This window comes from Nicotiana tomentosiformis, chromosome 5 (assembly GCF_000390325.3).
Source record: "Nicotiana tomentosiformis chromosome 5, ASM39032v3, whole genome shotgun sequence".
In the NCBI taxonomy this organism is placed as follows: domain Eukaryota; kingdom Viridiplantae; phylum Streptophyta; class Magnoliopsida; order Solanales; family Solanaceae; genus Nicotiana; species Nicotiana tomentosiformis.
Genome location: NC_090816.1, coordinates 103,988,873 through 104,010,250, shown reverse-complemented (window position 1 = coordinate 104,010,250; position 21,378 = coordinate 103,988,873). Strand labels below are relative to the sequence as shown.

The window sequence follows — 21,378 nt, the reverse complement described above, 5'->3', positions numbered from 1 at the left end:
AAGAGCGTGGGCGGATCTAGAGCAAATATTACGGGTTTTTATGAACCCAATAACTTTTGCATAGGACATGTATTTGTATTAAAAAAATTATTAAAAATATATGAATATTTAATTTAGAATCAAGTTCGTTTGTCCGGTTATCATGTAGATTAACTTGAGATTGTTATAAAAATTCATAAACTTTAAATTATGATTTTTTTTTTCTGAGTACGAGATTTGCATAGTGTCAAATTGGTACTATATGCACGTTGGTTAGTTTGAAACGAGAAAGAAAAAGAGAGAGTAGAGACAATTCCATCAAATCAAATTTGTTTGGTAGCTTATGGGCAAGTGTCACGGGTTGTATACTGTTCCAAGTCTTTTTAGTCTCTGCCTAAATGCTGCTTGTGACTTGTGAGTTCTCTTTTTCTCTCTTCTGCTTAAAAGGATTCCCAGAATCCCAAATGGCCCACATGGTAAAGTTATTTCCCGTGAGTTTAAAATGATACGTCCCTCTAGACTTGACAATCAAATTATGTTTTTTTGGACTTTTTCTAGGCGTAGCATGCACCTTTATGACCTTTATTTTATTATATTTCTGTTTAGACGATGAAAGTATCATAAATAAGGATATTGAGATGAATGTGCGGACATATTATTAAGGTGGTAGGTTGACAGGCAGTTGTGCGTTTCTCCTAGGTTTACTAGTAGTACTTATCCATTCTTGTATTTTCTTATTCTTGGTTTTTTATCACTTGTTATGTCATTCGCTTCCATTATCATATTATATTATTGTTGTTATTGCTTGTTGCTTTATTTTTATTGTTCCTTAAGCCGATGGTCTATCAGAAATATATCATCTCTGCCTTTATAGGGTAAGGGTTAGGTTGCGTACGAATTACCTTCCCAAACCCTACGTATGTGATTAAAGTGAGTTTGTTGTTGTTGTTTCTGGACATGGTAGGAAATATTTTTAAACCAACCTAAGTTGGAAATGTTGGACCTTATCTATGTAACTTTCAGCTTTCAATCAAAAAATTATTTTTTATTACAAGTTACAATCAGGCGGAGCTAGGGACAGAATTCAAAATTATGTTAAATTTTAATTTGGCGACTTCTTCGAGTGTTTACTTTTAATATTCTTTGAATGTTTTTAGTAAAAATCCTACTTCGATCCGCCATGATAAAGTGGTCAAAAGACAGTTAAATTTTAGGTACTTTTGGAAAATGAAAGAAGAAAAGCTTAGACTCCAAAGCGAAAAGAGAATTATAAAAAGATGTGGTGCAAGAGAAAATGAGGTGAAACTGGAGGTTCAATGCAATGGTAACGTTGTTGAGGAGGGAGAGTTCTTTTAACTGCATGGTTAATTAGCAAGATGGAGCTAGTACGAAGACAAAAAATTAGTGTGATATTTTTACTCATCCAATGGAAATTCGTTTCAATAAATCGATACAGCTATTTATTGAATTTTTTGGTGATACCAAATCAAACACACAAAAGGTACTAAACTTTTGTATAGGGGTGTTCAAAATCGAACCGAAACCAAAAACCAAATTAAAATTGAAGCTTAATGACTTATTGGTATCGGGTTAACGGTTTAACGGACGGGGAACAGATTGAATTTTTTTTATTAACGGCTTATCGGTTTGGGGGCGGATTATTCAATTTTTTTAACGGATAATCCGTTAACCCATTAAGAATATATATATCCTAATGATATAGCTTCTGTCAAGTATCAATTCCTAATTTTCCGTTAACAAGTGTTGGTATTGGTAGCCAAAATACATGCCTTTTGTTTTTTATTTTTCCCTGTTAGTGCCTTAGTGGTCATCACTATTGCTCACCATTGTATTAAATATAGAGAAAAAGATGTATAGTATAATTTACTCTATTAGAAATTTAGAATTTAGAAACCCTAAAATCTAGACTTTCCAATTTCTCCGGCCGCTGCCTCTCGCTCTCTCCTCCCATTATCTTCTCAAGGGTCTTTCCTCCATAGCTCTATAGCTCTAATCTCATAACAGATCTCAGACTCTCCGTTATGGCCATAGCCAGAGCAGCAGACGATAAGTTTCTTTCTTCTCGTTTTGGAATCTTTACTTGATGGTCGAATCTTTAGTTCTGCTATTGATAAAATAGTCCAAATCTATGTAAAAATTTGGAAAATGTCAAAATTATTCTGGGGACAAAAAGAGGAATTTCGTGGCAGAAGAATGTCATTTTCCTCGTCATGCTTTGTCAAGAAATTAATTTACTTTATAATTCGATTTCGATTCAGTTCTAATATATCTGGTAAGAATTCGAACACTAGCAAGCTAGCCTGCTACCTCTTTTCTGTTGCTATTTATTTTTCGAATACTAATTTATTTTTATTTGAATTTCCTTAAGCTTAAGTGAGTATCAGCCTAAACCAACTCACAAAGTGAAAAATAGAATTTAGTTAGTTGTGTAGTTGTTTTATACTGTTAATTAAGGTAATAATACATCTCATTAATTCTGTGGATGAATCAGTAACAATTCCAGTCAAGTCACTAAATATCTAATTGCATAATTATTTTTCTAAAAGTCAAAGAATATCATATGCATCTCCAGGAAAATATGTAAACATACATAGAAGATATATAAATAGACCGATAAACTGCCCGATAATAGCTAAATCGATACCAATCCATCCGATATCTTATCGGGTGATTAGCAGATTAATACATTTAAAAACCGATTAATCGAACCGTTAGGCGTAAATAACCGCTCGCCCGATAAGCAGCCCTACTTTTGTACCTATAATTTTCTATCCACTTGAAGAATACAGCTTGCAGCAGAGTAGGGGCACAAACCAAAAGATGGCCCAAAGGAGAAACAGATACTTAATAGGATCGATATCTTGTCGTCTCACCTGTCAAGTGAATGCATTCATTTTCCTTTTTGGTTAGACATTAAGTGATGTAGGGAAACATTGTGTTTAGTTTACATTGTTTAATGGAGTAGTAAAGTTCAATCCATTTATTTTCTAACAAATTCACATCTTACTAATGATTTCAGAAAAATTATCAAGTAATGTCATATTTAATTATTTTTTCTTGGAAACATACTCAAGTTATTTTTAGAACAATCTATATTATATTAAAAGGAGGATAGTGAAGTAAGTTGTTAAGCTAAGTGGCAAGCTAAAATGAAGTCACTTGGCACTTTTAAGACAACATTAAAATTTTAAATTATAAATAAAAATATAATTAATGGAAGTAGTAGTCCAACATTTTCTGTAAGTTGGATTTCATTCTTTAATTAATCGAAGGCAATTAGTTAGTGATTTAAACTAAAAATGTTCTCTTTTTAATGACCAAAATAGAATCTTTTGGAGGTACAAATAAAAAAACAGCAATTTTCATTAAGCAAACCAATATACTATAATTATAGGTATCTTTAATTCAATTTTGTATATAATATAGATTTTGTGTATAATTCGGTTGTGATAGGTATCCTTTTTTGAGTAAGAATCAACTAAAATTTCGTTTTGCAACTTACACATTAATTTTAAGTTGAAATAATAATTCTTTATTTAGTACAAGCTTTGTATCTGACCTTATTTGTGAATAATATACATTACTATAGGTATCTTTAATTAAACTTTGTGTATAATTCAGTTATGGTAGATATCCTTTTTTGAGAAAGAATTAATTAAAATTTTATTTTGTATCTTACACATTAATTTTAAGTTGAAATAATATATTTTTATTTAGTACAAACTTTGTATCTAACCTTATTTGTGAACAATATACATTACTATAGGTATCTTTAATTAAATTTTGTGTATAATTCAGTTATGGTAGGTATTCTTTTTTAAGAAAGAATTAATTAAATAAATATTTTGTATCTTATATCTATATTATATTAAAGGAAATAGATTAAAAAATTTTAAGAAAGAATTAATTAAACTAAAAATGTTCTCTTTTTAATGACCAAAATAGAATCTTTTGGAGGTACAAATGTCACGACCCAAAATCCCACCACAGGCGTCGTGATGACACCTAGTCTCTAAGATTAGGTAAGCCGATTTCTATTACATTATGAAGCCATTTTTTTGAATTAAATAAGTAACCAAAACTAACAGCGAAATACATATGAATATACAACCTCCAAATACTGGTAGTACTGAGTCACGAACTCTAACTGGATACATGGAATGATCCCGAGACCGAATATACAATACTGTTTGATTACAAAATAACAGTACAATAAAATAAAAAGACTCCAAGGGACTGCGACGACCAAGCAGCTCTACCTTGAATCCTTACGATCTCGCTTTAACTCTGCTCAAGTCCGATATCTCCAATATCTGGCTCTGCACAAAAATGTGCAGAAGTATAGTATGAGTACACCACGGTCGGTACCCAGTAAGTATCAAGACTAACCTCAATGGAGTAAAGACGAGGTACATTCAAGACACTCCCTAATCTAATAACCTGTGCAATATAATATACAAAATAATATAAAACAAATAACATCAAGGCAACATAAAACAACCAATGATATGCACAGTAAGACAATAAAATCACCATTTAATATCGCTCAATAATTAATAAATATAATTACACCCAGTTAAATCAAGTTCTTCAATTAAATATCTTTCATATATAATTCTTACGAATAAAACTCTTTTTCAAATATAATTTCGTCGAATAAATATCTTTCAAATACAATTCTTTCATACAATACTTTCTAAATAAAAATCCTTCCAAATAAATAATTTGAATATAATTCTTTCAATTAAAAAGTCACCATGTGACACCTAATCTCATAATAAAAAAATATGGGTCTCAACCCATTTTTCATATCTCCACGACACCTCGTGCCCATAATTAAATCATCATATTTTCCCGGTACCTCGTGCCCTCATTTCATATCATAACTGTACGGACAATTCACGTGCCAAATATCATTGTATATAAGATTCACACGACCACTTTACTCCCAATAAAGTAAGTTTAAAATTTTTAAACTCAAGTAGGAAATCAACAAAGGAATGAATTTATTTTAGAAATTATTTGAGTGGAGAAAAATAATATTTCAATTAAAATGAAACACCCGATAGTTGCTGACTTGGATGTAAAACTTATAAGGATTAAAGCATACATCAATTTCTTTTATTCAAAATAACTTAACCTTAACGATTAGTAAAAACCAGAAACACAAATCCTAAGAGTCTCGTACAAGAGCCAAAACCAATGCATTACAACAAGGAAATACAAATACACAATAAAATAAAATAATACATCACAGAAGAACACCAAGATTTACATATCACGGAAACACAAAATAACCAAAGGCAAGTGCAACCATAGAAATATCGACAAAAGGGCACTCCCGAGGTACCGCCTCGTAGTCCCAAAAGTAAATATGCAACAACAACAACAACAATGCCCCCAGGCCATCACAAATCAATCCCCGACATAGCCCACCTTGTCTCTCCACGTGTGCAATAGTAAAGTGAATGCTCGCCTTGTCTCACCATACGCGCACAATAATGTTCCCACCTTGTCTCGCCACATGCACAAACCCACATATATAAATAGCCCGTCTTGTCACGCCGCATATGCATAAATCAATAGTAATAATAGCACGGCAGAAACCTCGCGCAAGCACCTGAACATAACTCCCACAATATAACGTACCAATATCACATCTCATAAACTGCACCTCAAGTGCTCAAATATTACCACATAGCACAGATTGCACATCAAATGCTCAAATTTTACAACTGATCACATATTGCACATCAAGTGCTCAAATATTACAACTTGCCACAAAAATCAACAAATACCTTATTTTCCACAATAAGGAGCCCATGGCTCGACCATAATGTGCACAAAATCTTAACAAAAATATCACGAAGTGAACAACTCAACTAAATAATATTTTACATAAAAATCAAAGTGGCAATCTATAACGACCCGGCCAATCATTTTGAGTATTACAAACCCGTTTCCCCATTTACTTCTCATATTGTACTTTACAGTTATTGTGTGAATCACCGGGGTAATTGGTTCGGGTCCAGTAATATTTTGGAAGGAATTGGAACTCTTAGTTCCAAGGTTTAAAGCTTAAGTTAAAATAGTGACCGGATGAGGACTTATGTGTAAACGACCTCGAATTCGAATTTTGATGATTCAAATAGCTCCGTATGGTAATTTTGGACTTAGGAGCATGTCCAGAAAATTATTTGGAGGTCCGTAGTGGAATTTGACTTGAATTGCCGAAAGTTGAATTTTTGGAAAGTTTGACCGGGGGTTTGACTTTTTGATATCGGGGTCAGAATTTGATTCCGGAAATTTAAATAGGTCTATAATGTGAAATGTGACTTGTGTGCAAAATTTGAGGTCAATCGGACGTAATTTGATAGGTTTCAGCGTCGTTTGTAGAATTTGAAAATATGAAAATTTATTAGGCTTGAATCCGTGTGTAGTTCGTATTTTTGAGGTTGTTAGGTATGATTTGAGGACTCGAATAGGTCCATGTTATGTTATGGAACTTGTTGGTATGTTCGGATGGGGACCCGTGGGCCTCAGGTGAGTTTCAGATGGTTAACGGATTGATTTTTGAATTTAGAAGACTGCTGGAACTGAAGCCTTCTGGTGTAATCGCACCTGTGGAAAAGTAGTCGCAGGTGCGAGCTCGCAAGTGCGATCAGGGGTGCACTGAAGCGAGGTGCGCATGTGCGGAAGATGCTTCGCAGGTGCGGAATCGCACCTGCGCGAGAAGGAGCACAGATGCGGGTAGAGGGCTGTGAGGCATTGGTCGCAGGTGCGAGGGACAATTCCGCACCTGCGTGAGTGTAGATGCGGACGGATGCGCGCAGAAGCAGAAACTGGGTAGGCTAGTGGAGTCCGCAAATGCGACATTTTGCTCGCACAAGCGGATGCGCAAATCTTGTCCGCAGATGCGGAAATCGCTGGGGCAGAACCTTAAATTCGAGGGTTCGATATTTTTACCCATTTTTCAGATTTTGGAGCTCGGGTTGGGCGAATTTGGAGAGGAAATTTTCCACACAACTTGGGGTAAGTGTTCTTAACTCTCTTGTGATTATATTCCATGAATAATCTTCATTGTTGGTGTAAGATTATTGAATCTTCAAGAGAAATAGAAGAAAATTTCTATAATGTCACAAAACGATTTTTTCAAGTTTGAATACCGATTTGGAGTTGGATTTAAGTGAAATTAGTATGGTTGAACTTGTAATTGAATTGGTTGTCATATTTTGTGAGTTTCATCGATTTCTAGATGTGGACCCCACGGGTGATTTTTGGGGCGCAATTTCGGATTTTTGGAAAATATTAGTATTTTGATATGGAATTAATTCATATAATTTTGTGGGCTGAATCAAATTAATTATTACTAGATTCGAGCCGTTTGGAAGTTGATACGCGCAGAATGGAATTTCTGGAGCATTGCTTAGCTTGCTCGACATTAGATTTGGCTTGTTCGAGGTAAGTAACTCTTCTAATCTTGGAGTTGAGGGTATGGACCCTGAATATATGTATTTCGTGAATTGTTAGGAGGTGACGCACATGCTAGGTGACGGGCGTGTGGGCGTGCACTATAGAAATTATGACATAATTGTTTCTGTGAAATTTTGTAGTTAAATGATCTTGGCATTTTCCATGCGGTTTTATGAGTTAAAGAAATTGAGCTGAAAAGCATATTAAAAATCATGTTGAGGCTATCTGCTAGTATTATTGGGACCCACATAGGTCATATTATTGTGAATTATTTATTTTAAATTGAAAATTTATACTCAGTCATATTCATGTCATTACATATCATATCTCAGTCTCTGTTATTATTTATTGATACATCATATCATCATTTTGGGTTGTTCTCATGACATTGTGAACCCATGAGAGAAACTGGAGAGATTGATGACTGAGGGAGGCCGAGGGCCTGATTGTGAGGATATTTTTGGGATCGGGTTGCACGTCGTAGCAGGCCATGTTGTCTTTATATATATTATTACTATTATATGGATCGGGGTTGCCCGCCTGCAGCAGGCCTTATTGGCTTATTATTGCACGTGAGTTGGTCGTGCAGCACGTGAGTTGACCGTGCGGATCCTTATATTATTATTTCATGTGAATTGGTCATACAACACGTGAGTTGGCCGTGCAGATCTTTCTATTATTATTGCACGTGAGTTGGCCGTGCAGTACGTGAGTTGGCCGTGCGGATCCAGATATGATATTACAGCACGTGAGTTGTCCGTGCAGCACGTGAGTTGTCCGTGCTTATAGCGCTTGGGCTGTAGGAGCCCCTCATGAGTCTGTATACCCCCAGTGAGCGCAGTCGACTATAAACAGGGATCGGGTTGCACGCCGCAACGGGTATTGTATAGCATTGAGTGATTGAGTGTGCTGAGCACAGTGAGAGAGAATGCGAGATAATGAGACTGAATACTCTGAGAGTATGAGTACATGAGTGCAATCTCTGAGATACATTGCATTGACATGCCCATATGACATATATGCATAAAGATGTATTTTCCTCATGCTGTACGGTATCACACTATTCATGATTTCTCTCACATGTTGACAGATGGGCATAGTGATGCATTAGTTTTACACTGGTTATCTGGAAAGAAAATGAGATATTTTATTTATTATTGAAAGGATTTTGGAAAAATTATTGTTTTCAAACTTATTTATATTTTTGGTAACTTCGATAAATGATTTGGGTTTTCATTGATGTACTTGAAAAGAAAAACTATTTTCAGAAGTCATGATTTAGCTGAGCATTTATTCTTTGAGTTACTCTGGTATTACTTGTTTAATATTATTGGTTATGGAAGTTGGACTCTAACCTTGGTACAAGCTCGTCACTACTTTCAACCTAAGGCTAGGTTTGTTACTTACCCAGTACATGGGGTCGGTTGTACTGATACTACACTTGTGCACATTGTGTGCAGATATTGGCTGCCGTTGTTGCTGTGTTCGATGGTTGCCGGATTTGAAGATGTACATGCGTTCCTGTTGTAGCTGCCTCTTGTTTAGGGTAGCCTTCGATTTATAAAAGCTCTGTTTATGTATTATTCAAACAGACTATGTATTTATTTCATTTCCGTTTTGTATACTCTATTCTTAGAAGCTCATGATTTGTACTACCAGTTCTTGGGGAAATGTATTGGTTTTAGATATTTTCTTTTAAATAATTGTCATTATAATTGAATAGTTGGTAATTGGCTTACCTAACGGGTTGGGTTAGGTGCCATCACGACTAGTTGGATTTTGGATCGTGACACAATCACACCGAATCATCATGTAAAAATAATTTCAATAAATAAGGATATAGGCATGACAAATAGAGGATTTAATAAGTGCCAATAATTTCCAATTTAATACATAAGGGCGTCTAAGGATTTTTAATCACTGAAATTTGCACATATAAACCAACTACGTACTCGTCACCTCGCGTACATGGTTTTCAATTACATAAATTACACATAAGACTCAATGCCTAAGGGAAAATTCTCCCACTCAAGGTTAGGCAAGATACTTACCTTTTTGAAGTTATGCCAATATTCCAAAATCGCCTTCTTGCTTGAATTGACCTCCGAACCGCTCAAATCTATCCAAATTAATTGTATAACTTCATTAAAATTCATCGAAAATAATTCCGGATAATAATACGTCGACTTAAAAATTTATTCCAAAAAGTCAACAAAAGTCGACGCGGGGCCCGCCCCTCGGAACCCGACATAATTTTTATGAAATCCGAACACCCATTCCGATACGAGTTCAACCATACCAATTTTATTGAATTCCAATAACAACTCAACCTCCAAATCTTAAATTTTAGTTTTTAGAAGATTTTAAAAAAAACTTGATTTTTCTCCATTAAAATCTGAATTAAATGATGGATATAATCATAGATTCATGAAATATAAACACTTTAGCATATAACACTTACCCCAACCAAGCTAGTGAAAAATCTCTCCAGAATCGCCAAAATCCGAGCTCCAAGAATCCAAAACGAAAATGGCGAAATGACCATTTTTTTGGTCCTAAATGTTCTGCCCAGTTTCGCACCTGCGGACATTTTAGTCTCACCTGCGAGCTCGCTTTTGCGAGAAATTTATCGCTTTTGTGATGTCCATTGACCACTTTCCTCTCGCACCTGCGGAGGAGTTCCGCTTCTGCGATCTCACAGGTGTGGGATAATTTTCGCACCTGCGACCACTGTCCAGGCCTGCTCCTTTCGCTTCTGCGATCTCAACCTCGCATCTGCGATTGCTCATCTGCGCTCCATTTCATCGCAGATGCGATAATACCAGTGGCAGATTTCCAACAGTTCCTTCAAGTCCAAATTTTTGTCTGTTTAACCATCCGAAACTTGCTCGAGACCCTCGGTACTTTAACCAAATATACCAACATATCCCAAAATACAATACGAACTTAGTCGAGGCTTCAAAAGATGTCAAACAACGCCGAAATTCCGAATCGTGCATCGAATTGAATTATAAGTTTTCAAATCTTCCAACTTTTATATTTTGTGCCGAAACGTATCAAATCAATCCGGAATGACTTCAAATTTTGCACACAAGTCATAATTGACTTAATAGAGCTATTTCCATTTCCGGAATCGAAATCCGACCTTGTTATCAAAAATTCATCCTTCGGTCGGACTTTTCCAAAATCTTATATTTTTCAACTTTCACCAAAATGTGTCGAATTGTCCTACGGACTTCCAAATCCAAATCCGAACATACGCCTAAGTCCGAAATCATCAGACGAAGCTATTTCCATCCTCAAATTCTATTTCGGGGTCATTTGCTCAAAAGTCAACTCTCCGGTCAACTCTTCCCATTTAAGCTTCTAAATAAGAATTGTTCTTTTAATTAAATTCCGAATCTTTAGTAAATCAAACTCGACCACACCCGCGGGTCATAATACATATTGCGAAGCTGTTCGAGACCTTAAGCCACTGAACGAGACGTAAATTCTTAAAACGACAAGTCGGGTCGTTACATTCTCCACCTCTTAAACAAATGTTCTTTCTCAAACGTTCTAAGAATTATTCTGAGGTTACCAAATTGATGATTTTTTTTTTAATTTTACACATATACTCATGGTTAATTCTACGCTACCGCATTTGAGATAAACCCGACAACACTATCTCATTTGAGATTATTTCTTTTATCCATATTTGTAAACTTTAGGGCCAATTTCTTGCACTTTAAACTTTTCAAAAGGCCTGATTTTCACAACAATGCACGGTATTAGCCTCAACTGGCTATAGCAATTCGTTCCTGCATACATATCAACTTTCTTGATAGCGTTGATATACTTTAAAATTCCTTTCTGAGGTGTAACATTCTCCCCCGCGTAGGATCATTCGCCCTCAAACACATAACATAACTTATCTCTTCTGTTGCACATCTCAATACCCCAAATTTGTACTAACTCCCAAATTTTTCAGAAATTTCGGCAGAGTCTCCCCTGTAAATGGGTCTATCCACCTGCCAGAGTAACACCAAAATAATTTCTAATAACACATCCACAACCCAACAAAATACCACAAGGTATATATCAACAACGCCAATCTCAGCATTACAAGCACTACATTAACATAATGATATCAGGACATGAAGCACATCATATGTATGCTCATCACCATATCTTAGGTCTTAAAAGCTGTTCATAATTAATTCCAGCATCATCAATTAATCTCATATTAACCACCACCTCATAGGCTAAAACTCAATGTTTACAACACAAAAATGGCTGAAATGAATAGAAAAATATACATGAATTTTCAAATAAGCCTAACAGGCATGACTCCCTATTAATGCTATTGTACGAATTAAATTTCACAAAGGAAAAATTTTAAACTCATAAATATTTTGCCACAAGGATCTCGTCCTTACATAACTTCCACCGCAGCTTGCAGCTCGATTTAAATATTTCACATTATGTAAATATGCGAGGATCTCGTCCTCAACTTCGAATCACAAGTATTTTGCACATTGTGCCAAATGAAATTTCAATTTCCTTTCTTTCTTCTTTTTTATATATTTCATAAACGTATTGTCATAACATTTAATGAACCCTCCTACAGGTAGGGCATATAATTCATAAAAATTGGAATCAATTATTCCGAAACATATTAAACCCATTGTAATGAATAATAAAAATTACTTTGGGCTTACAGCCCTCAATGGTATACCAAAAATAAAATGACAGACATGGGTTCACATCTTTAAATCTCCCAACAGGGATAAACATATAAGTGGGTCACAAATTTACGAAGCTCACCCATAAGTGGAGCATAATAGGAGGACTCACCTCAATATTCAAAATTGAATCAAATTAAGGGAAAAATATCCTTTTATAACAATAATCAGGATCATACCTATAACGTCACCATCTAGTGTATTGGCCTCAACCAAATCATAGCGATTATATCAACGGGTTGGGTCTCCACCTCTTAGGTGCCCACTACCCGCCTGTCCTCCACCTCTAGCTGATTGTGCACATGGAGTATTAACTGGAATAAAGCTTGTAGTCTAAATATTCTGATGAAATCCGTCTCTTCCAAGTCTGGGACATTCCTCTTTAAGTGTCTGTAAGGACCCGTAAAAATTTTAACCAAAAAAAAAACTCGGGGTTTCATGGTGCCAAGATATATTCCTGCATTATTATAGAAGAAATTATTTGCTCTCCGCGGTTCGGACTTTTTGGATTGAACAGTACCCTACGGACTGAGAGGAAACTATTTCACAGAAGAACATGTTTCTGCGGCCCATTATGCGGCCGCATAATCACTCTGCGGACCACATAATGGCCGCAAAGTGAAGTAGAAAGTTTGGCCAATTTGAGGTCAGTTTTGCGGTCGATTATGCGACCGCATATCGGTCACATAATCCAGCTTGAGGCTCTTCAGTACCCGCAGGGCATGGTACAACTAGGGGTGGTGCACAGAGTTCGGGAGGACCTAGCCGATTCTATGCTATGAGTGGTCGACAGAGTGCAGAGACTCCCCAGATGTCGTCACAAGTATATTGACTGTTCAATCTCATGATGTGTATGCCCTTATTTATCCCGGATCTTCTTTGTCCTATGTTACTCCTTATATTGCTACGAGCTTCGGGATAGAACCGAAACAGCTTCATGAGCCGTTCTCTGTATCCACTCCGGTTGGCGAGTCTATTATGGCCGCATAAATTTATAGGGATTATGTTATCACGGTGCGTGGTCAGGATACCATGGCCGATTTTTTGAACTAGGGATGAAATATTTTGATGTAATAATGGGAATGGATTGGCTTTATTCATGTTTTTCCAAACTCGATTGCCGAGCCAGAATCATGAGGCTTGAGTTCCCTAACGAGCCGGCTGTTGAGTGGGAGGAGAATAATGTTATGCCAAAATGTAGGTTTATTTCTTACCTTAAGGCCATGAAGAAGATCAGGAAGGGGTGTATTTATCATTTTGTCCGAGTTACGGACACCACTGCTGAGGTGCCTACCCTTGAATCTGTACCAATTGTGAATGAATTCCCCGATGTATTTCCGGATGAGCTCCCTGGAATTCCTCCAGACAGGGAGATTGATTTTGGGATTGATGTGATGCCGGGCACGCAGCCTATATCCATTCCACCTTATAGAATGACGCCGACAGAATTAAAAGAGCTAAAGGAACAACTAAGGGATTTGCTACAGAAAGGTTTCATCCGACCGAGTGTGTCGCCTTGGGGCGCACCGGTTCTCTTTGTCAAAAAGAAAGATGGATTGCTGCGGATGTGTATTGATTACCGGCAACTCAACAAAGTCACAATCAAAAACAAATACCCGTTGCCTAGAATAGATGATTTGTTTCATCAATTACAAGGTGCTAAGTTATTCTCCAAAATTGATTTGCGGTCCGGTTACCATCAATTGAAGGTAAGGGAGCAGGATATTCCGAAAACAGTTTTCAGAACCCGGTATGAGCACTTTGAATTTTTGGTAATGTCTTTCGGACTAACAAATGCCCCGGCAACTTTCATAGATCTTATGAATCGAGTCTTTAAGCCGTTTATTGACTCCTTTGTGATAGTATTCATTGACGACATCCTTGTTTATTCACGAAGCCAAGAAGATCACGCCCACCGTCTCAGGGCAGTTCTGCAGACTCTTCAGCAACACCAATTGTATGCAAAGTTCTCGAAATGTGAATTTTGGCTTGAATCTGTTACATTCCTGGGTCATGTCGTCTCCGGAGAAGGAATTAAGGTTGATCCTCAAAAGATTGCAGCGGTGAAGGATTGGCCTTGACCTACTACTCCAATAGAGATTCGCAGTTTCTTGGGTTTGGTTGGGTATTATAGGAGGTTCGTGGAGGGGTTCTCCACTCTTGACTCTCCATTGACTAAATTGACGCATAAAGCAGTTAAGTTCCAGTGGTCCGATGCTTGTAAAAGGAGCTTCCAGGAATTGAAATCAAGATTGACTTCGGCGCCGGTATTGACCCTGCCAGAGGGTACCGAGGGATTTGTGGTATATTGCGATACTTCAAGGATTGGTCTTGGGTGTGTATTAATGCAACATGGTAAGGTTATAGCATATGCTTCAAGGCAACTTAAGAATCATGAAAAGAACTATCCAACTCTTGACTAGAGCTTGCGGCGGTGGTTTTTGCATTAAAAATTTGGCGTCATTATTTGTATGGAGTCCATGTAGATGTATTCACGGACCACAAAAGTCTTCAATACATTTTCAAGCAGAAGGAATTGAACTTAAGGCAGAGAAGGTGGCTTGAGTTGCTCAAAGATAATGACATTGATATTTTGTATCATCCGAGGAAGGCTAATGTGGTGACGGATGCTCTTAGTCGGAAATCTATGGGTAGTTTGGCTCACTTGGAGGCATGTCAAAGGCCCTTGGCCTGGGAGGTTCACCAGTTGGCCAGTTTGGGAGTTCGTCTTGCAGACTCTAATGAGGCCGGGGGGAGGGGGGGTGATTGTGCGGAATAGGGCGGAATCATCGCTTGTGACGAAGATCAAGGAGAAGCAATACAATGATCCAGTGTTGGTGCAGCTGAAGGAAGGGATTCATAAACATAAGACTATGGCTTTTTCTCTTGGCATGGATGACGGTACATTACGGTACCAAGGACGACTATATGTTCCAAATGTAGATGGTCTTCGGGAAAGAATCATGGCAGAAGCTCATACTTCTAGATATTTCGTGCACCCAGGTTCTACAAAGATATATCATGATCTCAAAGAAGTTTACTGGTGAAATGACATGAAGAGGGGTGTGGCGGATTTTGTGGCAAAATTTTCAAACTGTCAACAAGTGAAGGCCGAGAATCAAAGGCCCGGTGGGTTAACATAGAGTATAGAAATTCCAATGTGGAAATGGGAAATGATCATTATGGATTTTGTGGTAGGTTTGCCGCGCACTCCGCTTAAGTTTGACTCAATTTGGATGATCGTGGATCGACTCACGAAAACAGCACACTTCTTACCAGTTAAATCCACCGACACTGCGGAACAATATGCTCAATCGTATATCAAGGAAATAGTCAGGCTTCATGGCACTCCAGTTTCCATCATTTTCGATCGAGGGGCCCAATTCACAGCTAATTTCTGGAAGAAATTTCAGCAAGGTTTGGGTACGCATGTAAATCTTAGCACGACTTTCCATCTACAGACTGACGGGCAACCAGAGCGGACTATTTAGATGCTTGAGGACATGTTGCGTGCGTGTGTGCTTGACTTCAAGGGTAGCTGGGATGATCATTTGCCGCTCATAGAATTTGCTTATAATAACAGCTTCCATGCCAGTATTCAGATGGCGCCGTTTGAGGTCTTGTATGGTAGAAGATGAAGATCGCCGATTGGGTGGTTCGAGTTTGGAGAAGCTGAACTAATAGGACCAGATCTTGTGCATCAGGCTATGGAAAAGGTTAATATCATAAAAAAGCGGTTGAAAACTGCTCATAGTCATCAAAAATCCTACTCGGATGTTCGTCGCAGAGACTTAGAGTTCAAAGAAGATGATTGGGTGTTCTTGAAGGTATATCCCACGAAGGGAATCGTGAGGTTTGGAAAGAAAGGGAAATTAAGTCCGAGGCATGTTGGGCCGTATAGAAATATTCAAAGGATAGGTCAGGTGGCGTGCAAGCTTGAACTACAACCTGAAATGTCATTAGTACACCCGGTATTCCATATGTCCATGTTGAAGAAGGTAGTTGGAGATCCGTCGGCTATTGTGTCGGTTGAGACCATCGAGGTTAGTGAAGAATTATCATATGAAGAAATTCCGGTTGCTATTCTTGATAGACAGGTCCGAAAGTTGAGAAACAAAGAAATTGCATCCGTGAAGGTGTTATGGCGAAACCAGCAAGTCGAAGAAGTTACTTGGGAAGCCGAGAATGAAATAAAAGAAAAGTACCCTCATTTGTTTGAATAGCCATGTAATAGTTCTATGAAGTTGTTTCCCATAAATTTTGTATCACTTGTTCGGCTAATGTAAAAGATATTCCTTCTGAACTATATGTTCCTTATGAGGCCTCAGTGAGTGTTATTTTGTGTTGTGTTGAGTTATTTGACCGTACGAATACGTGTTAGGATGTGTTTCTGGGGCTCTCTGGCAGGTGGATAGGCCTAATTACAAAGAAAACTCTAGCAAAAGTTTCAGGAAGTTAGGCAAATTTGGGGTTGATGGTATGTGGTATAACTGAAGCTATATTAAGTCAACCTTAATCCTCATTCGAGGACGAATGATCTTAAGTGGGGGAGGATGTAAGGACCCATAAATATTTTAACCAAAAAAAAAAACTTGGGGTTTCGTGGTGCCAAGATAGATTCCTGCATTATTATAGAAGAAATTCTTTGCGGCGAGCTTGCTCACCGCGGTTCGGACTTTTTGGATTGAACAGTACCCTACGGACTGAGAGGAAAATATTTCGCAGAAGAACGCATTTTTACGGCCCATTATGCGGCCACATAATCACTATGCGGACCGCATAACGGTCGCAGAGTGAAGCAGAAAGTTTGTCCAATTTGAGGTCAGTTTTATGGTCGATTATGCGAACGTATAATCGATATGCGGACCGCATATTGGTCTCATAATCCCTCTTGGGTTTCTGCGGAGGGAGTTCTGTGGTGCATTATGCGATCGCAGAACAAGTATGCGGACCGCATACTGGTCGCATACCTGGGCCGAAAGTTAAGGCCCCTGAGGGTCATTTCTGTGGTCACTTTGCGGACCGCATAACCATTATGTGGTCGCATATGCGACCGCAGACCTGTGTCGGGGCACCCATTTTCTTAATTTAAAACCCGACCCCTATTCCGTTTAAACACCCCTTTAGTCTATTTTGAAGCTCATTTCAGATATTTCTAGAGTGAGAGAGGGTTCAAGAGGGAGGGCCTAATTTTTCATCAAATTGATCTTCAACTATCACTCAAAGCTTTGGAAATATTCAAGTAGAGTACCAAATTCTTCATCCTAAAAGGTAAGGCTTCATCACCCCAGCTCTTAATTTCAAACATAGTTATAATGGGGTACTAGGATTGAGGTTGCTAAGGGTTCCGGATAATTGTAGAGTCTAAAGAAGCGCAATTGAGGTATGTATGGCTAACTCTCTTCTTCTTAGAATCGAACTCCTGGTGTTCGAATAATTGGTGTAAGTTCCAACTTGATCATATTAGAATTGTTTGCCTTAGTGTGTTGGATTGAACGATTTATGTTCCCTAGTTGTTTTAGATGGTTACCATGTCATCATGCTATTTGAGAACGTAATTATGATTTTCCAAGCTCCTTCCCTTATGTGCGCAATGCCTTATGTGATGGTACTTATCGACATGAATTATGATGTTATTTGAGCGAATAAAAAGGGAAAGACTTGAATTGTAAAATGTTCCCAAGTGCCAAGAACTACTTAATAAATGAGGTTGTTTGTGCCATGTAATGAAAGATGGGAAAGAAATGTGAATTGAGTGAACAATTGAAAGAGGTTATGTCTCAAGTGAGATGGCTTAGCCGATCGGGCCGAGGTCGGACGCCATGTTGTACACATGGTGGCATTTGTGTTGGAATTATTGATGTACATTGTGGATATGGATATGTCTCACTTGAGATGGCTTAGCCGGTCGGGCTGAGATCAGACTCCACGTAAAAACACGGTGGCATTGTGAGTTGTGGCTTTGGTACTAAAGATTATTAACCTAAAAAGATGGAAAGATTGAATAGGAAACTATGTGATCCTTACTTGGTGTTTCTTTGTATTTCTGTGAAGTACTTATTGATTATTATGACTGCCTTCTCTTTGTTTCACTATTCATTCTACTAAGATTGGTGTTTGCCTTACATACTAGTACTATTCAACAGTACTAACGTCTCTTTTGCCGGGGGGGCTACATCTTTAAATGGATGTAGGTGGTTCCATCACAGATAGTGCTGATCGCAGATAGTGGTTCTCTCTTTCTCTCCTCACAGCAGTCTTGGTGAGCCCCATTTCTCCCAGGGGTCATGTAGTCCTTCTTTTGTATAAGTTTTTATATTTTGCGGTATAGCCGGAACCTTGTTGCCGGCATTGTCATGTTGCTCTTTTGTATCCTTCGAGGCTCCATAAGCGTTTATGTGGGTCATGTATCTATGTTGGGGTGGTCGTTGGATCGAGTTGTATTTTGGAAACTCAACTATGGCATAATGTATATAAGGAAAAATGAACTAGCAACGTTTATATATTTATATAACTGATCTCTCCCCTGTTATACAAATGGTGATGCAATCCCTTTTTGGATTATGAATGAGTCGGGTAGGAAAGGTTAATAGGCTTACTCGACCGGGTTCACTCGGTTGAGCGCCGGTCGCGCTCCTCGAGGTTGGGGCATGACAAACTTGGTATCAGAGCCTAAGGTTTTCAAGTGTCCTAGGATGTCTCTGAGCAGTGTCTAGTAGAGCCCTTCTTATCGATGTGTTGTTGACCACATCTATAATTAGGGGGATACTTGGACATTTAAGAATGATACCCTTCATTGTTGTTCTATATCGTGCGATAGAGCGGAACGTGAGGTTATTTTCCCCTAACTCGTGCATTGTTCTAACTTTCAGTAAATGGCACCTAAGAAGAGAGCGAGAATTGGCCAAGAAGCCAATACCACCCCAGGAGTGGTTGTTGATCCCCTAATTGATAATGCGGGTGAGGATAATCCCCCTACTATCACACTGCCTGATTCGTATACTCCAGAACAGACTACCCCAGTTCCTACACCCGCGGAGGGTGCCACAATCCCTCCCGCCGATAAACCTGTTCCACCTCCAGCCCCAGCTCCTGGGCCTGGTATTTCAGATGGGGATCTTAGGGGAGCTATTCAGATGCTAACTCAGTTAGTAGCTTCTCAGGCTCATAGGTCAAATGTTGCACCCACCTCATTTAGCTTGCAAGGGGATTCTTATTATTCCAGGGCAAACAAGTTCCTTCAGTTAGACCCTCCAGTGTTCACAGGTACTGATCCCGGGGTAGACCCTCAGGATTTCATTGATGAGATACATAAAACCCTCCGAGTTATACGTGCTACTGAGACGGAGGGAGTAGAGGTTGCCTCTTATCATATGAAAGGAGTAGCATATTCCTGGTTTGAAATGTGGGAGGATTCCCATGAGGAGGGGAGCCCTCCGGCGAGATGGAGTCAGTTCGCGGATGCCTTCATAGACCATTTCTTGCCTGCCGAGACTAAGACAGCCCGTGCCGTGGAGTTTGAAATGCTTAAACAGGGTAGTAAGAATGTGTGGGAGTATCACATGGAGTTCGTGCACCTGCCAAAGTATGATGTTCATATGATGCCGACAATAGAGGCTAGGGTGCGTCGATTTGTGCAGGGCCTTAGCCCTTTGGTTATTAATGAGGCTACCACAACTGCTCTAAATTCTGACATGAACTATGAAAAGATGTTGGCATTTTCCCAAGCTACATAGTCTCGAAAATTAAAGCTCAGGATGGAACGAGAAGGTAGTAGTAGGGCCCGATCAGCAGGCAACCTTGGGGATTGATTTGGAGGTGGGAGATCAGCTTTTTGGGGAGGATCATCGGGCCGTCCTAGTCTTATGCTCAGTCTTCAGTTAGTGCCCCGCCATTAGGGCACGGTCAGCAGCAGAGGAGTCGCTTTAGGCCCAGTCAGGGAAGCAGGGGGTCCCACTATCAGGGCCGATCAGGAGGGAGGTTCCAACAGCAAAAGAGGGCCCCATGACCTAAGTGTGGGAGGATATATTCGGGAGTCATCTACCTGGACATGCCAGTATGTTACGGACGTGGAATGAGAGGCCCTATTCAGAGGGAGTGTCGTGCATCCCGACAGGGTGCAGGCAGGGGCACAACTCACTCATCCAGTCCTACAGCTACTACATCTTTAGCACACCCTCCATCTCGAGGCTCTTCAGCACCCGCATGGCGTGGTACAGCTAGGGGTGGTGCACAGATTTCGGGAGGACCCAGCCGATTCTATGCTATGAGTGGTCGACAGAGTGCAGAGGCCTCCCCAGATGTCATCACGGGTATATTGACTATTCAATCTCATGATGTGTATGCCCTTATTTATCCCGAATTTTCTTTGTCCTATGTTACTCCTTATGTTGCTACGAGTTTCGGGATAGAATCGGAACAACTTCATGAGCCGTTCTCTGTATCTACTCCGGTTGGCCAGTCTATTATGGCCGTAAAGATTTATAGGGATTGTGTTGTCACGGTGCGTGATCAAGATACCATGGACGATCTTATTGAACTAGGGATGATTGATTTTGATGTAGTAATGGGAATGGATTGGCTTTATTCATGTTTTGCCAAACTCGATTGCCGAGCTAGAATCATGAGGCTTGAGTTCCCTAACGAGCCAGCTGTTGAGTAGGAGGAGAATAATGTTATGCCAAAATGTAGGTTTATTTCTTACCTTAAGGCCATGATGATGATCAGGAAGGGGTGTATTTATCATTTTGTCCGAGTTACGGACACCACTGCTGAGGTGCCTACCCTTGAATCTGTACCAATTGTGAATGAATTCCCCGATGTATTTCCGGATGAGCTCCCTAGAATTCCTCTAGACAGGGAGATTGATTTTGGGATTGATGTGATGCCGGGCACGCAACCTATATCCATTCCACCTTATAGAATGACGCCGGCAGAATTAAAAGAGCTAAATAAACAACTAAGGGATTTGCTAGAGAAAGGTTTCATCCGACCGAGTGTGTCGCCTTGGGGCGCACTGGTTCTCTTTGTCAAAAAGAAAGATGGATTGTTGCAGATGTGTATTGATTACCGGCAACTCAACAGAGTCACAATCAAAAACATTTACCCGTTGCCTAGAATAGATGATTTATTTCATCAATTACAAGGTGCTAAGTTATTCTCCAAAATTAATTTGCGGTCC

General features: G+C 38.9%; 2 protein-coding genes across 2 annotated transcripts; both read left to right on the top strand.

Moving 5' to 3' along the window:
* The first annotated feature begins 19,333 nt into the window (after window positions 1-19,333).
* On the top strand, window positions 19,334-19,933 carry LOC138892924 (uncharacterized). Its single transcript, XM_070176680.1, has one exon. It carries the CDS (start codon window positions 19,334-19,336, stop codon window positions 19,931-19,933), a length of 600 nt encoding a protein of 199 aa, XP_070032781.1.
* A 314-nt stretch (window positions 19,934-20,247) lies between these two features.
* LOC138892923 (uncharacterized) lies at window positions 20,248-20,859 on the top strand. The gene has a single exon (XM_070176679.1). The coding sequence runs from the start codon at window positions 20,248-20,250 to the stop codon at window positions 20,857-20,859; it is 612 nt and encodes a 203-aa protein (XP_070032780.1).
* The last annotated feature ends 519 nt before the right edge of the window (window positions 20,860-21,378 follow it).

Bases quoted from the DNA above. Each gene is read 5' to 3' on its own strand.
- LOC138892924 (XM_070176680.1), top strand. From the start codon at position 19,334: ATGCTAACTCAGTTAGTAGCTTCTCAGGCTCATAGGTCAAATGTTGCA.
- LOC138892923 (XM_070176679.1), top strand. From the start codon at position 20,248: ATGCCAGTATGTTACGGACGTGGAATGAGAGGCCCTATTCAGAGGGAG.